Source organism: Acomys minous (assembly GCF_964271855.1).
Source record: "Acomys minous genome assembly, chromosome: 14".
Taxonomy (NCBI): Eukaryota; Metazoa; Chordata; class Mammalia; order Rodentia; family Muridae; genus Acomys; species Acomys minous.
The window spans coordinates 3,213,503-3,228,455 of NC_140496.1; the positions used below are offsets into that span (position 1 = coordinate 3,213,503).

The 14,953-nt window shown below is 51.0% G+C and overlaps 1 protein-coding gene across 5 annotated transcripts in view; it reads left to right on the forward strand.

Moving 5' to 3' along the window:
• SIPA1L2 (signal induced proliferation associated 1 like 2) overlaps positions 1-14,953 on the forward strand; it is a 144,795-nt gene that overhangs the window by 90,074 nt on the left and 39,768 nt on the right. For all 5 annotated transcript variants that reach the window (XM_084756634.1, XM_084756633.1, XM_084756637.1 and 2 more), the window contains 5 exons: positions 634-808; positions 1,989-2,092; positions 6,290-6,447; positions 7,362-7,938; positions 9,997-10,271. In XM_084756634.1, the coding sequence (XP_084612760.1) occupies positions 634-808; positions 1,989-2,092; positions 6,290-6,447; positions 7,362-7,938; positions 9,997-10,271 (1,289 nt within the window). The remainder of the gene's footprint in view (positions 1-633; positions 809-1,988; positions 2,093-6,289; positions 6,448-7,361; positions 7,939-9,996; positions 10,272-14,953) is intronic.

Here is a 14,953-nt window from a genome sequence, read left to right on the forward strand (position 1 = left end):
GAAGTATTGTGTCTATAGCCAATGTTTTCTTTTCAGGATAGTCAAAAATCTGAGAAATTACTATAATTGCACAACCAAACTTAACTATGGTTGAAGCAAAACCTTTTCTGTGCATGCACACATAGTGCAGTTCTCCCTGGAGCTCTTTTCTTACCAGACCTTAATTTGATTTGATTTCCCTCATTTTAGCCAACATTTCTCCATGGATGCTCAAATAAATTACAGAAGAAAAAGACAAGAGAGCCAGGGAACGAGAACTTTTCTAAGTCCGTGGCCTCGCCTCCTCTGACTTGGAAGATAATCCTAATTATGCTGCGTGCTGTGTTTGATGCGGCCTTTGCACACTTGCACTGTTAGCTTCATGTCTGACCAGGGCTGCCCACGCCTCTCCTCAGTCCCATGTGGCTCTGGCCATGGCCACCATTCCACGGGGCTTTCGCTCTCCTCTGCTGTGGCTGGGCTTTCTGGACCTGGTCCGTATTTGTAACGTCTTGCGCAATGGGAGTTGCTCTGGGGACTTTTCCCAGCATGCTTCCCTGGGAACCGGATCCCAGGCTTCCGCGGCTCTGGCTTAGCTAGAAGCAAGCGGGCCTGGAGTCCCTGCCAAGTGCATCGTGTTTCCTCTCATTTCAGCTGAGCTTCCAGCACAAAATTGGGATCCTGTACTGCAAAGCTGGGCAGAGCACGGAAGAGGAAATGTACAACAACGAGACAGCAGGGCCGGCCTTCGAGGAGTTCCTGGACCTCCTCGGCCAGAGAGTGCGGCTGAAGGGCTTCAGCAAGTACCGGGCACAGCTGGACAATAAAAGTAAGCATGGGAGCAAGTACGGGTTCCTGTGTGTGCGTGTGTGTGTGTGTGTGTGTGTGTGTGTGTATGTGTGTGTGCTTGTGTGTGTGCTTGTGTGTGTGCTTGTGTGTGTGCTTGTGTGTGTGAGTGCATGCATGTTTAGATATATGTGTATGTAAGTAGCCTGTGTTCTTACCTATATGTACCTTTGTGTGTTTATACACATTTAAAAGCAACAGATGACTAGCTTTACAGACAGACACCACCATCTCTTGTTTAAAATATTTGTGTGGTGTATTTGTGTGTACATTGTGCAGGGTGCATGCGTGTTCATGTGGAGGCCAGAGGTTGATGTCAGTGTCCTCCTGTATCGCTTTCCACCTTCTGCCTTCGACTTTTATTTCTTCTGGATGACTGCATGCATGCACTGTGATGGGCATGTGGAGGTCACAGGATGACTCTGAGCAGCTGATTTCCCCGTCCCATGATGCTGCGTGGAGTATCCAGGCTGTGTGACCCCTGTGCACCGGGACAGTTCTGTTCCCACGTTGTATCCTGCCATAGAAATGCTGGGCTTAAAGGTGCATCTGCCCCACCCCCTGCTGGTTTGTGTGGGTCCAGGGACCAGACTTGGGTTGTCAGGCTTGTGTGGCAGCAGCTCTCACCCAGCGGGCCACCTCGCTGGTCCAGCCCCTTTACTTTTTGCACAGGAACTTTCTCTGAGCTCACTCACTGGCAAGGCTACACTGGCTGGCCAGCAGCCTCCATCTGCCCGTCCGTCACGTGCAGACGTGCGGTGCCTCCCTTTGCCTTTCACAGGGATGCAGATCCTAACCCAGGTTCCTGTTACCTGGCGAGCACTTGGCTGACTGAACCGTGTCCCCAGCTTCATGTTACCATTTCCTAATGTGTGTTTGTGCAGGAAGGAGGTTCAGAAAGAGCCCACAGTCTCCTCCAGGGCCCCTGAGTCTGAGAGAGCATGCTCAACAGAAAGCTAACAGGAGAGCAGAGGCCTGGGGGCCAGCTCCGGGTGGGAGCAGCTAACAGCCGAGCAGAGAGCGCCAGGGAGGCTGCATCCAGGTTCACACACAGTGCGGCTCCTACTTTTCAACCCTGAGACTTTTTGCAGAAGTCGCTGTTCAAGGGGGCGAGCCCTGGCTGTGTGCTTGCCTAACCAGCTCTATGGTGACTTTGTTTCCAGCGGATTCTACAGGGACTCACTCCCTCTACACCACATACAAGGACTTCGAACTGATGTTCCACGTGTCGACGCTGCTTCCATATATGCCAAACAACAGGCAGCAGGTGAGGCCTCCTGTGTGTCATGGTATGTGGCCTCTCCCATGTCCATCAGCACATCCCTCCAGCCTCCCACGTCCACCACGCGTGTGGCCCTGGGTAAGAGAGACTGAGGATTTACAGTTAAGCCGTAGGTTGCTGCTGTTAAGCCGACAGTCTGTGGCTGTTACTGCGGTGACTATATGGGAGTGTTAGTGTATTCCATTGATCAGGAGACTGAGAAGCTGGCTACCCAGACTCTAAAGAGAACTCATGTCAACCATGCTACTGTGTTGACTACATGGGTTTCTACATGTGGGTAAGTACTTATGTATAGAAAATAATAACGGCAGTGGGGGCTAGAGCTCTGCTTCTTGTCAGGCTTTTGTTTCATTGTTTTATTGACCTTTGGTGTGAGGAGGCGGTTCTCCTGTGCTGCCAGCTACTCCACAGTCTTAAGTGTTGAAAGCTTAACAATGCCTAAAGCATCACAAAGTAATTAACAGGATGTTCTGTATGGCTACAAAATGAGTTGAGTTCTCTTAGAGACATTGCTAGAAGTGCTAGCAAATCCTGGCAGTGCTGTGGCTGCTCCTTGAACTTAGGAGTGTGGGGGCTTGAGGTGGCCCTGTGGGGCAGCAGCTCCACCCCAACACCTCTAGAACCTGGACTCTGCCCAAGGTGGAGCTAAAGACTGGAGGAGGAAAGCTGCCTGCGTGCCTGGCATGGCTCCTGGGGGGTCCTGAGCTGTTGGCCTGTGACTGTGGCGTTTGTATTGAGGTCAAGGTAGGACCCAGACACACTGGTCTGAGTTGGATGCCACACCTGCCTTCCCGCACAGGTCAAAGCACAGAGACCACAGGGTGGCCTGAGAGCATCTGAAGAACGAAACAAATTCTAGAAATTCTCATTTCCTTTTTATTTTAATTTTTTAGACTTATTATCTTATGTGTGTCCTAGCTGGGCTTACTTGGAGTCTTATTGCTGTGGAGAGATACCATGACCATAGCAACTTTTTTTTTATATATAATTTATCCACTTTACATCCCAGTTGTTACTCTCTCTTACCTTGCTATTCCCACCCTCCCTCCCTCCCCTGCCCTGTTCCCACCCTCCCTCCCTCCCCTCCCCTCTTCCCCCCTCCCCCCCTCCCCTGCCCTGTTCCCACCCTCCCTCCATCCCCTGCCCTGTTCCCCTCCCCAACCATGTGACCACAGCCTATCAGGTCTCATTGGGATAGCTTACTTCCTCTTCCTCTGTGTGCTCACAGAGCCTCCTGGCCAAGGGGAAGTGATCAAATTGTGGGCACCAGAGTTCCTGTCAGAGGCAGTCCCACTCCCTCCCTCCCTCCACCATGGAGAGTGAGCCGTCTGTTGGCTGCATCTGAACAAGGGTTGAGGTTCTTTGTGAGCATTGTCCTCAGTTGGTGCTTCAGTTTGTGTAGGTACCCTTGGGTTCAAACTCATTCTATGAGGCCACAGTCATCTTGATACATAAACTACACAAAGACCCAAAAAGGAATATTTCAGACCAATTTCTCTTATGAACATTGATGCAAAAATACTCAATATAATACTGGCAAACCGAATCCAAGAACACATCAAAAATGTCATCCACCATGGCCAAGCAGGCTTCATCCCAGACATGCAGGGGTGGTTGGTTCAATATACAGAAATCCATCAGTGTAGTCCACAATATAAACAAACTGAAAGAAAAAAACCACATGATCATTTCTTTAGATGCCAAAAAGGCATTTGATACAATTCAACATCCATTCATGTTTAAAGTCTTGGAGAGACCAGAGATACAAGGCACACATCTAAACATAATAAAGGCTATATACAGCAAGCCGATAGCCAACATCAAACTAAATGGAGAGAAACTCAAAGAAATTCCACTAAAATCAAGGACTAGACAAGGCTGCCCACTCTCTCCATATCTCTTCAATACAGTACTTGAAGTTATAGCTAGGGCAATGAAACAACAAAAGGAGATCAAGGAGATACAAATTGGAAAAAAAGAAGTCAAAGTATCACTATTCGCAGAGGATATGATAGTGTAAGTAATGACCCCCAAAATGCCGCCAGAGAACTCCTACAGCTGATAAACACCTTCAGCAAAGTGGCCAAATACAAGATTAATTTTGTAAAATATCAGTAGCCCTTCAAAATACAAATAACAAACAACAGGCTGAGAAAGAAATTAGGGAAACTATACCCTTCATAATAACCACAAATAATATAAAATATCTTGGTGTACCTCTAACCAAATGAATGAAAGACTTGTTTGAAAAAAGACTATGGCAACTCTTATAAAGGAAAGGTTTAATTGAGGCTGGCTTACAATTCAGAGGCTCAGTCCATTACATCATGGCGGGGAGCCTGAGGCAGGCCTGGTGCTGGAGAGCAGCTGAGTTCTATATCTGGATCCACAGGCAGAAGTGAGTGCCATACTGGGTGTGGCTTGAGCATCTGAGACCTCAAAGCCACGGTGTCTCACCTCCTCGAACAAGGCTCCTCGAACGCTGTGCCAGGGTAGAGCACAGAGGTGGCTCTGGTGGGAAAGACAGCAGCGGGCTTGGTGACTGTGGTGTGGTGACTGTGGCCCGTGCAGGACAGACTCTCACAGACAGAGGTGGCTCTGGGGGAAATGACAGCAGTGGGAAGCTCGCTATGGCCCCTCTTTACTTCTGAGTTTAAAGGTTTTTAAAGTTGAACTTGTTGCTCTGGAGGTGCCAAATAAGCTGAAGGGCCAGGCTATGGCCTTGGTTGTTGCAGGACACTGGCCCCGCCCTGCCGTGTCAGGTAATTGGCTGCCTTCAGATGTGCATGGCGCTCACTACCACACTGCTGCCTGCACTGCCAGGGCCCTCTGTGTGCAGCTTGGCGTGTGGCCACAGGAAAGTGAGCATGCCTTTAATGCACAGCGTGTGGATCCTGGGTCATTATTCATTTCATGCATGTGCCCCGGATGCCTGCCTGGTGCTGGGCAGGCAGGAGTCCAGTCATATACCTTCCGTCCTGGGCCAGACCACACCTTGAGATGTAAGCCAGCCAGTGGGAGAGAGTGGCACCTGGGTGACAGAGGTATGAGGGTGGAGCGGAGATGCAGCCTTCACAGACTCACCCTGACAAGACACCTAAGAAAAATCAGTGTGGACTAGGAAAGATTTAGTGTGACACACGGCTTCCATTGTGCCAGCCCACAGTCACTTTGCTGTGTTTCTCGGTGCTGTGGGAGGCAGAAGGGCCCATCAGAGGAAAGCTAGGTGACTTCTGGCATCTGGGAGACTAGGGCTGGACACAAGATGCGCCTAGGGCACGTCCCCGGGGCCTGCTTCCTCCAGCCAGGCCGCCCTCCCTCATTTCCACCCCTTCCCTGTAGTGTTTTCCATCAGGAACCCTTCCATAGAGTTACGCACTGGAGGTCGGAGCCCTCTGGACGCGCTCACGTGCCGGAGGCCCACTGGGAGCACTGCTGTGTGGGGACCAAGCTTTCTCACATGAGCTCTGGGGAGACATGTTAGAGCCAAACCAAAAGAGCAGAGAGAACTGTCCGGGTGGGTGTCCACGGCCTCACCCACAGGACTGTCCAGGAAGAGCTGCTGCGGAGCCTTCTAGCCAGAAGCAGTGTCAGAAGTACAGCGTTTGCAGAACATTCCAGCTCTGGGTTCCTCATCACAGGATTACAAAAGATTACGTTTTCAGGCTGCTAGTGTAGAGGAATTCTGGATTCGTTAATTAATCTATATTGTATCAAAAAGCCAAGTTTCTGTTAATTAGTTTGAAGACCTGTGCTTCCCATGGGGGCAAAAGTGCAAGCCAGCACTGGGCGCCTGTGGTGCAGGCTGTGTGCGCTGTCACCCATCCGCCTCTTCCTCTCGGCTGGAGTGCCTAAACGATAGCCTAGCTTACAAAGCATTTGAGCACTCATGTGCTATTTTAGACTGAAAGAAACGGCTGGGTTAAAGGAGAGAAAACAGAAACAGATACCTAAGTAAAAGGGGTAGCTGGGGATGTAGCCCAGGGTAGCCCACTTCCCTCCCAGACGTGCTTTCTGCTGACATTGTATGTCTGGGTTTCTATTCCTTGAGAGTCTTCTGCCTGTGGCCCACCCAGCTGACCATGTGCTGGAGGACCCTGGGACCTAGGAAGGAGACTGCTTGCCTCTTCCTCCCTCCCGAGGGGGGCAGTTGTATAGATGAGTGTTTCCTTCCCTGCACAGCTGCTGAGGAAGAGGCACATTGGGAATGACATCGTCACCATCGTCTTCCAGGAGCCCGGCGCCCTCCCGTTTACCCCCAAGAGCATCCGCTCGCACTTCCAGCACGTCTTCGTCATAGTGAGGGTGCACAGCCCCTGTACAGACAGCGTGTGCTACAGGTGAGCCACGGCCTCGCCTTGCCTCGCCTTTCAGTTCCTCTCCTGGCCGCATAGCTGCCCCTTTCCTTCCCTCCCTCCTCCCTCAGTCCCTTCTCACCCCCTCCCTCTTCCTCCGTGTAGCCAAGGCTAGCTGGGAACTCAACCTCTCAAGTGTTGGGATTGTAACCTGCCTAATAATGACTTTTATTTATTTTTGGTAGTGCTGGGAACTGAACCCGGGGCTGTGTGTTTGCTAGCCGTGGTCTGTATTCCCTAGCCAGCCTCATAGCATTCTAACTGTATTTTTGCAAGCAGTAACTGCTTCCCTCCCTCAGGAAAGGAAGTGCCTAGCAGCTCAGAGGAGTGCGCCTCCATTTTCCGCTTTCCTGAGAGACTGAACCGAGGCCCATGCCTGACACCAGCCTCTCAACTAGATGGTGTGGCCCATCATGGCTGTGAATGGCAGGCAAAATCCTAGAAAGCCCAGGCAGGGCCACTGAGACCCAGAGCCACACTTGCTTTGAGGACTTTAAAGGCCTGTGTGTGCTTCCAAGCCCCCAAGACCGTCTTCACTAGACCTGCTCCGGCCCTCGATTCTGCCTGGGGCTCTGCCTTAGAAGGCGACGGGGACAGATGACTGCTCTGTGTGTGTTGGCAGGAGCGCCCTGCCCGACTGTTTGCTGTTGGGTGTATAGGGGTTTCCTCCTCCTCCTCAACTTCGCCATCCTCCATCGCCCCCCCCCAACACCCGTGTGTGTGTGTGTGTGTGTGTGTGTGTGTGTGTGTGTGTGTGTGTCTGTATGCAGGCTTTGCATGTAGGGTACACACCTGCTTGTGGGGTCCACATTGCATCTGGACTCTGGGCCTCAGGTTTGTGCAGCACTTTAAAAAGGGAAGAGAGCGCCACAGCTCACCTCCTTTTCTTTCTTCCTCAGCGTCGGAGTCTCCAGGTCAAAGGACGTCCCTCCCTTCGGCCCCCCAATCCCTAAAGGTGTAACTTTTCCAAAGTCAGCCGTGTTCCGGGACTTCCTTTTAGCCAAAGTAATCAATGCCGAAAATGCAGCCCATAAATCAGAAAAGTTCCGGGCCATGGCTACTCGAACAAGGCAGGAGTACTTGAAGGACTTGGCCGAGAACTTTGTCACAACTGCCACAGTGGACACTTCCGCCAAGTTCAGCTTCATCACCCTGGCTGCAAAGAAGAAAGAGCGAGTGAAGGCCAGGAAGGACGCGCACCTCTTCAGCGTCGGGGCTGTCACGTGGCACGTGGTGGCACGGGACTTCGGCCAGTCAGCAGACATCGAGTGTCTGCTCGGGATCTCCAATGAGTTCATCATGTTGGTAGAGAAAGACTCCAAGAACGTCGTGTTCAACTGTTCCTGCAGGGATGTGATCGGCTGGACCTCGGGGTTAGTGAGCATCAAAGTCTTCTACGAACGGGGAGAGTGCATCCTGCTGTCCTCGGTGGACAACTGCTCGGAAGACATCCGGGAGATAGTGCAGCGGCTCGTGGTAAGTATGGGTAGCATCTCCCGGCTGCGCTTCAGCCTCGGGGCCCAGAGCGTTGTCCTGGGAACGCCACCTGCGACCTCGGGCTTAGGCAGTCAGCCCCGTCCAGTGAGTACCGAGTTCTTATGTTTGTTTGTTTTTCTTTTGAGACAGTCTCTCATGGCTCAGGCCAGTTTTGAACTAACCACATGGCCAAGGGTCACCTTGACCTTCTAAGCCACCCGCCCCTTCCCCTCACGAGCTCTGGGATTAGAGCTGTGTTCCTACCATATCCAGCCAGGGTCTCGTGTGGTAGCTGCGCACTCCACGAGCTCCGCCATGGAGGTGGAGGGGACCCCACTTTTTTGTAGATGGTAAACTTACTAAGGCTGTTGCTTGTGGTACAGAGTACAGCCACAAGTGTGCATTGTGCGTGCAGGAGGGGAGGAGAGCTCACTTGGGTGTGCCACCTGAGAGTCTGGAAAGCCCTCCTCGGAAGGGCCACTCGTGGGGAGCCGTTCCCCATCACATGTTCAACTTCTTAATAAGACTTTTAATAAAGACTCTACTTTTGTATTATCCAGTGGGCCCACAAACCATGTAGCTGGTCCCAGGTGTGTGGATGAGCGACTGCTATTTTCACAGGTTTATTGAGTCTGTATAATTATATGGGGTGCTCCAGCAACAAGGAGACCCTTGTCTGCCTTCAGGGGTGTCTGACGGTGAGGACGATAATGATAGTGAGGAAGTCAGAACCAACGCCCTGCTGATGCTCCTCAGTCCAGCGCCTCACGTTAAATTCCAGGTGGCTGTTGCCTTCTCATTTATCAGAACGCGGGCGTCTGAGGTGCTGTCTGTCTTAGGGCTGCTTAGAACAAAGTTGAAGAGGAGGTGAGGAAAATGTCTGTTGAGGCCGGACACTACAGAATTGTTCTGTTAACAGTTCCAGTTAGCAGATCATTGAAAACTTGAACCTTTTGGAACTTCACGACTCACTGACACCACTGCTCCCTGTCTGCTGCGTCCCCAGCATCATGCTGGTCTGGGAGAAGCCAACTGGCAGTGTGTGCACTTCGGTAACCATGGAAACCCAGGCCAGATGCTGATACAGGGAGGAAGCCACAGCTCCCCAGCTGTACTCACAGCCACAGAGCTCGTTAATAGGAATGTGTGTGTTCAGAGCCAGGTTCCTGGAAACCGGGAGTTTATTGAACTGAAACTCCGCACACTGCCCCCAGGCCTTCGGGGAGGGGGGAGGGGGTGATCCCTCCCAACTTGACATTTCCCACAAGAAGTGATGTCATCATCTTCAAATGATGTTTAATGAGCCATGTTTTCCTTTCATGGCACTGTAAGCCCCATTCCATCAGTGCCTCTGAGGGTTACAGTGACTAATTACCTCCCTCATGTTCTTCTGGGGTACCCTGTAGTCTCCCAGTCTTCCAGAGGGTGTCACTGGAGCGGTCTGGGGTGGCCCTTAGGAAAGGCAGCTGCAGGAGCAGAGGGCTAGGAAGTCTTCAGGCCAGGGCCTGGGGGACAATTAAGGCCTTTCTCACAGTCCAGGTTCTCCTGGTCCTGAACATGGGTAGTCACTGAGTGTGAAACCAGAGGTACGGCAGGCCACGTGCTGCTGCTGCTGTTGCTTTCTTTTGAGTAAAAGTACCCAGGAGGCCTTAGAGCTTGAGACAGAACAGGGTTGGTTGAGACAGAACAGGGTCACCCCATCTTTGTCTTGCTATACTACACCTGGGAGGGGGTGGGGTTCAAGTGCTTCAGTGTCCTGTTCGCTGACTGGGGTGGGGGTGAGGGGGATGGCGGGAATGGAGCAAGCAGCACGTGCAACGCTCAAAGACTGCGGGGCAGTGGCTTCTCAAGAGCCAGGCTGCCTGCCACACGGTGAAACTGGAACTTTGCTTTTGTTGCTGTCTTTGTTAAAGGCAACCATGGTGAACTCTGGATTCAGGCATCTTCTAGGTCACTTGGAGGGACAGACAGGTGGCTGAGGGTGGAGCCAAGGGGACAGGGTCTCATGGTAGCCACCAAGAAAGACCAAACCCACCTAACAGCATCCTTCCCCCTTAGATAGTGACGAGAGGCTGTGAGACTGTGGAAATGACGCTGAGGAGGAATGGCCTGGGCCAGCTTGGCTTCCATGTGAACTTTGAAGGGATTGTTGCGGACGTGGAACCTTTCGGCTTTGCCTGGAAGGCGGGCCTTCGCCAAGGGAGCCGGCTCGTGGAGATCTGCAAGGTGGCTGTGGCCACCCTGAGCCATGAGCAGATGATTGACCTGCTGCGAACATCTGTGACGGTGAAGGTGGTTATTATCCAGCCCCATGAGGACGGCTCTCCCCGCAGGTAAGACCAGGAGGCTGGGCAGTGTGTGCGGTCACAGAGGCACCCCTGCCTGCCTGCCTGCCTCCCTCCCTCCCTCCCTCCCTCCCTGCCTGCGGGATCCGGCGAGAGCCACAAGAGCCATTAGTGCAAAGGCCAAGGAGCTTTAAATGGGCAGGAGAGGTGCAGTCCCTGGCAGGTTGTGACTTTTTTCTAAAGAGTGCCGCCACATACTGACTCCATGGAACTGAGTCTCCACAGACCAGGGAGGGGTCCGTTTGACTCAGCTGAGTGCACACAGCACGCACACACTCCTCAAGCCGGGAGAGCAACGGGGCTGCCTGTCTGGAGGGATGTGGGACAGGGGGCAGATCTTAGAGGCCATGCTGTTCCACCCTGATGGCTCAGAGGCGTCAGATGGGCCCAGGACATCCTTGTGTCCTGTTCTGAAAAACCACCAGAAGACCCGGAGGTAGAGAAGTGGTGGGAGGGGACAGGGTGGAAGTGGGAAATGCTCTGCGGCTGACACATGAACATGATGCCCGGGTCAAGGAAGCGCCATCAGCTGTGTCCAGCCCGTGTCCTGGGAGCCACACGCTCCTTCAGCTGCAAATCGTAAATGCACTTAAAACGTCACATTTTATTTTTTGTGTGGTTCTTTTAGTGTATCTGAGTGGATGACAAGGTCATGTTTCAGTGTCAAAAGTTTGCTTGCCTGTCAGACCATAGTTGAGATGTGCTCCCTGCAGATCGTAGCTCATTTTGGGGTGTGGTAGGGCTCTGGTGGTCCCATGTCACCCATGCAGCTTGTGTCTTCATCCAGGGAGTCCTACCTGTGGGAGGATGGAGGCGGCTGAGGCCAAGGCCTCCTGCATGACCATGGGGAGCGCAGACGGTCTGGGACCCTGAGACGCCAAGTCTGTGCCTGTGCGGGGTATGAAGGCTGAGCAGCGTGCTCTCCATGGCACACAGAGCTGTGTAGCATAGCTAGTGAGACTTCTACACTTTAGCTGAGGGGAAAAGAGTACTTGAAATCCACTCAAGTTTCTGTCACTTATTTATTTTATTTCTTTGTTTGTTTGTTTGTTTGTTTATGAATTATATCCCAACTGTAGTTTTCCTTCCTTCTTCCCTCCCAGCCTTTCCCCCAACAAGTTTCTGGGTTTTGGTTTTGTTTGTTTGTTTGTTTGTTTGTTTGGGTTTGTTGTTGTTGTTGTTGTTTTAGGGGGGTTTGTTTGTTTGGTTGATTTTGGTTTTTTCAAGACAAGGTTTCTCTGTGTGTAGCCCTGGCTGTCCTGGACTCTTATGTAGACCAGGCTGGCTTTGAACTCACAGAGATCGCCTACGTCTGCCTCCCATGTGCTGAGATTAAAGGCATGTACCACCACCCCACCATGGCCAAGTCTCTGTCATATTAAAGGAGACTCTCAGGCAGACAGTGGTTGGCTGTATCTACCTTCTGGACTCAGGACACAAAGTATCCTTTCTCCTCCTTCCGGCTGGCACTTGCCAGCGGCTTCTGTCGGCAGTGCCCGAGCCACGTGCAGCTGTCACACACTTAAGGTGTGGCTGAAATTTTTCACTTTAATTAATTCAGTTTAATTAACCACAGGTGTCTCTAATGGCTGCCCTTTGTTGGGAGGAGCTCACCCCTAAACAGGAATCTTTTAGAAAACAAACCACTCTTGTGTATCCTGGTCTCTGCAGTTTATATGCCGGAGTTTGTAAAGTCTGTTAGGTTGGGCCTAGCATTTGCTCCCTTTTGCTGCTGGGTTTGTTTTTGTGATGCTGGGTTTGGAACTGGGGGAAGGGGGAACCTTGTGCCCACAAGGCATGGACTCCACCCCTGCGCTGGAGCCCTGGCCCCCTAGTCTTTCAGTGGCCACGTTTCCTGTATCACCCAATATGTTTGTATGATAAAGTCTTACAGGGCTGGAGCCCCTTGCAGTGTTAACGACTCACACCTGTAAGGCTCACACAGGACTTCTGAGTCACCGTGCCAGGGTTTGCCCATTAGATCCAACTGCTCCCCCAGGGATCCCAGGAGCCACGCTTAAGTGTACATAAAAACAAAGATAAAACTGGTCACAAGAACAAGGCCAGAGTTGACTGAGTGCACATCTTCCTTTCAGCCTTCTTCACACAGTGTGTAAGGCGGCGAGGTGGGAGTGCAGATGTATGACTTCTGGTGCTGAGGGTCAGGTCTCCAGCTGCCAGACCTTGTGGCCTGCTGCTGCCCAGTAAGAAACTCCAGCAGCTTTCAACAATGTTAGATACTAAAAAGAGTAACATTCTCATTGTGCCTGGTATTTCAGTCACATGATTTCAAAGAATGGAGTTTCCTAAGGAATATTGGATTGTTTTTCAGCAAAAACAGATAAACAAACTACAGTGTGAATGTTTTTGCTGCTATCTTTTTCTCAAGAGCATGTTTTTCCTCTAGAGAGACTTTCTTATCTGCCTGGATCTGCCTGTAGTTAATTCTTGTTTTAAATGCCAGGGTATTATTCAGATACTTGGCCTAAGCACACGGCCCTTTTCCTTACAGTGCGCACTCGCTCGCTCTCCTCACCTTGGAGAAGGTTCTGGTGTTTTAAACCCACAACACATCAAGCAGGCTTCTCGGTTTTTCCCTTGTTCTTCATGACTCTGCATTTGAGCTTTTTTTTTTTTTAAGGTGATATTTTCACTCTTCCTGGCTCATTTTCCCTTCTGATGTGTGTGTGGGCCTTGCTGGCAGCATTGCTGTGTTCAGCTGTGCTCTGTCACCTGCAGTTCCTGTCACACCAGCGCCTAGCTGTTCGGGAGTCTGTCACAGCCATGTTCCAGCACAGTTGGGCCCTGCAGTACTGTTGGCCTTGCTGAAAAGAGAGAGTACATGTGTGTGCGTGCGTGTGTACGTGTGTATGCGTGTGTATGTGCCTGTGCATGTGTGTGTGTGCACGCGCACGTGCTGCTAGAGATCAAGTCCAGGGCCTCAGGAATGCTAAACAAGTCCAAGCCACATTCCCAGCCCCACTGTTTTGAGGCCAGTTGGTCCTGACCTGGCAGTAATCCTCCTGCCTCTATATCCCGCAGACATTGTAAGAAACCATAGAAAAGACGCCAAGAGGGGAATGAGTAACCGTTGATGCCTCATTGTTGTATTAGGTTTAATTTAGTTTAGATTTCTTGTGGAGGAGACGGGGGCGAGCAGAGTCCCCCACTACATAGTAGCCCAGGCTAGCCTCCAAGTCTTTGTCTCTCCAGTGCTAGAATTATAACCATATGGACTCACTTTAAAATATGAAACCCTTGGCCCTGAAGAGGTTGGTGGCCGCTAAGAGCACCTGCTGTTCTCACAGAAGAGTTTCCAGCACCCACATTTGGCTGCTCATAACTGACTCACACATACACACACATCAATAAATAATAAAAATAAATGTTTTAAATAAAACTGAACTCTTTTTAAGGGCAGCTTAATTTGATCCCATAGTCTTAGAGTTAAGTACACAGGACTTGCCTGAAGCTCTGACACCACATTTGACTTGTGGTGTGGAAAATGACTTCCATCTTCTTTCATAAATTGACTCTTAGAATCTGTCAGGAAGGAAAAAAGTTTTTTTAAATGAACAGTTACATGCATGTGCACACATCTGTGATTTTTCCTACGAAATTGCCTTCGCTGCGAGTTCCCTGAGGGAAACAGAAACGGTGAGACTAATTAATTATAAGGAGTTGTGACCCACATTGATCGACACTGTAGGAAGTGCTTTTGTTCATATATATTTATACATATACATAGATGTATGTATTTATACATATACATATATAGATGTATATATATTTATACATATATAACACACACACACACATATATATACGTATACACATACATCAGCTCAGTAATAGCCTTACATGGCATCAGTGACACGATAATGGACCGGAGCCACCTGCTTCCGCCGCAGCCTGAGAGCCTGGTGTTAATGGGCACTGGTGGTTGTCCTCGGTCAGACTCTTCGCTGAGTTGACTGAGGTCTTCTGCATCAAAACCCACACTGCTGTGTCCTGAAGACAGTCCCGCTGTCGGCCCCACCACACCGCACCCCCAGTTGAAAAGAAGGGAGCCACTTTTGGTTTCTTGATGGAGTTGGGAGGGGGGGCTTGTCACAGGCTCTCCTGCTGGGGCTGGGAGCCCTAGTAAATTCATGCACATTGGGAATGAGCTGTGGAGGGCGGAGGGAATAACTCCCTTCAGATGGAAATGAACTGCCCAGGCTGCCAGGCCTAAAGTAAGGCCATGGCCCTGGCTGCCTGAGTAAGTCTGACAGGATTGCTGGGTGGCTGGGGGGCTTGCCAGGGAGCAAGGGGATGTGAGTTTGGATCCCTAGGCCCACAGGGAACCAACCCTGGGAGTTTGTAAGCCCAGTGTTCTCTGGCAAGACCCAGAGGTAGAGCCAGGAAAATCCTCAGGAGCTCATGGCCAGCGAGGCTGGTAGACTAGCAGTGAGCCTTGACCCTGCCTCAAGGTGGAGGGTGAAAACAGGTACCCAGGGTTGCTCTGTGACTTCCATATGAGCACTCTGGCACACATGTACCCGCACACTCACATTTACACACACAAGGTTGTTGGTATTTTGTTTTTTAAGATCTTTTTCTGTTTTCTAAGGGTGAGGCCCCAGCCCTAAGCCCCAAAGGTGACAGTCTGTCAGTGCCATTTTAGGGGG